Genomic DNA, 819 nt, shown 5'->3' on the forward strand with positions numbered 1-819 from the left:
TTACTCATCTCTGACTCCCTTCTCTGTTATTTTAAACCTACAAGCATCTAACTCGAGCGTAGGAGATAACAAAACACTACACAATCTATCAGACGTTTGAGTGACGGGATTAAGTGCTTTGGATAAAAACAACCTTGTTGCAATATTTCGAGTCCATCCTTTCCCCAAAGCGGGCCGAACCTTCCGACCAGATGACATCATAAAGTTTGTAGACGAATCACGATCGCTTGGAAACACATCAACAACATTATTAACAACGATAACAGCAACATTGTATGTAGAGGCGATGGAATGTAAGCCGTATCCAATGGCACGTAATAATTGTGTTCGTGAGTCTAACCCCTCAACCGTGTTCTCAAAATGGCTAGCACAAATACTAGCGATTGAGTCTATAACAACTAAACGGATATGCCTGCATGTGTTATGTGAATACTTAATCAGTTTTACAACCCAATCAAGAACATCAGGTAATTCATGCGGGGATTCCACTTGCTTGGTTGTTATATGATCACAAGGGTTATCAATTTGATTTATGGGAGATTGTAAAATGTGGGGCATTATACCTGTTAAACGACGAATAGGAAATGGACCAATTGAGTGGATATAAATGGAAGCTCCAAACATTCCACCCAAAGACGGAGGTAATTGACATGCAATACTGGTTTGCAGGCAAAGTTGAGTTTTACCGGTTGCATTCTCCCCACACAACTCAGTCACTTCTCCAACACTTACACCGCCTTGCATAATTCTGTCAATGGCGTTGCACCTAGTTGCAATTTTCTGTACAATTGTTTTTTCATTTGAAACTGCTTTTGACAT

At 40.2% G+C, this 819-nt stretch overlaps 1 protein-coding gene across 1 annotated transcript; it reads right to left on the minus strand.

Moving 5' to 3' along the window:
- LOC130471607 (DNA repair protein XRCC3 homolog) lies at window positions 1-819 on the minus strand. The gene has a single exon (XM_056841841.1). The coding sequence runs from the start codon at window positions 817-819 to the stop codon at window positions 1-3; it is 819 nt and encodes a 272-aa protein (XP_056697819.1).

This window comes from Spinacia oleracea, chromosome 4 (assembly GCF_020520425.1).
Source record: "Spinacia oleracea cultivar Varoflay chromosome 4, BTI_SOV_V1, whole genome shotgun sequence".
In the NCBI taxonomy this organism is placed as follows: domain Eukaryota; kingdom Viridiplantae; phylum Streptophyta; class Magnoliopsida; order Caryophyllales; family Amaranthaceae; genus Spinacia; species Spinacia oleracea.

Bases quoted from the DNA above. Each gene is read 5' to 3' on its own strand.
- LOC130471607 (XM_056841841.1), bottom strand. From the start codon at position 819: ATGTCAAAAGCAGTTTCAAATGAAAAAACAATTGTACAGAAAATTGCA.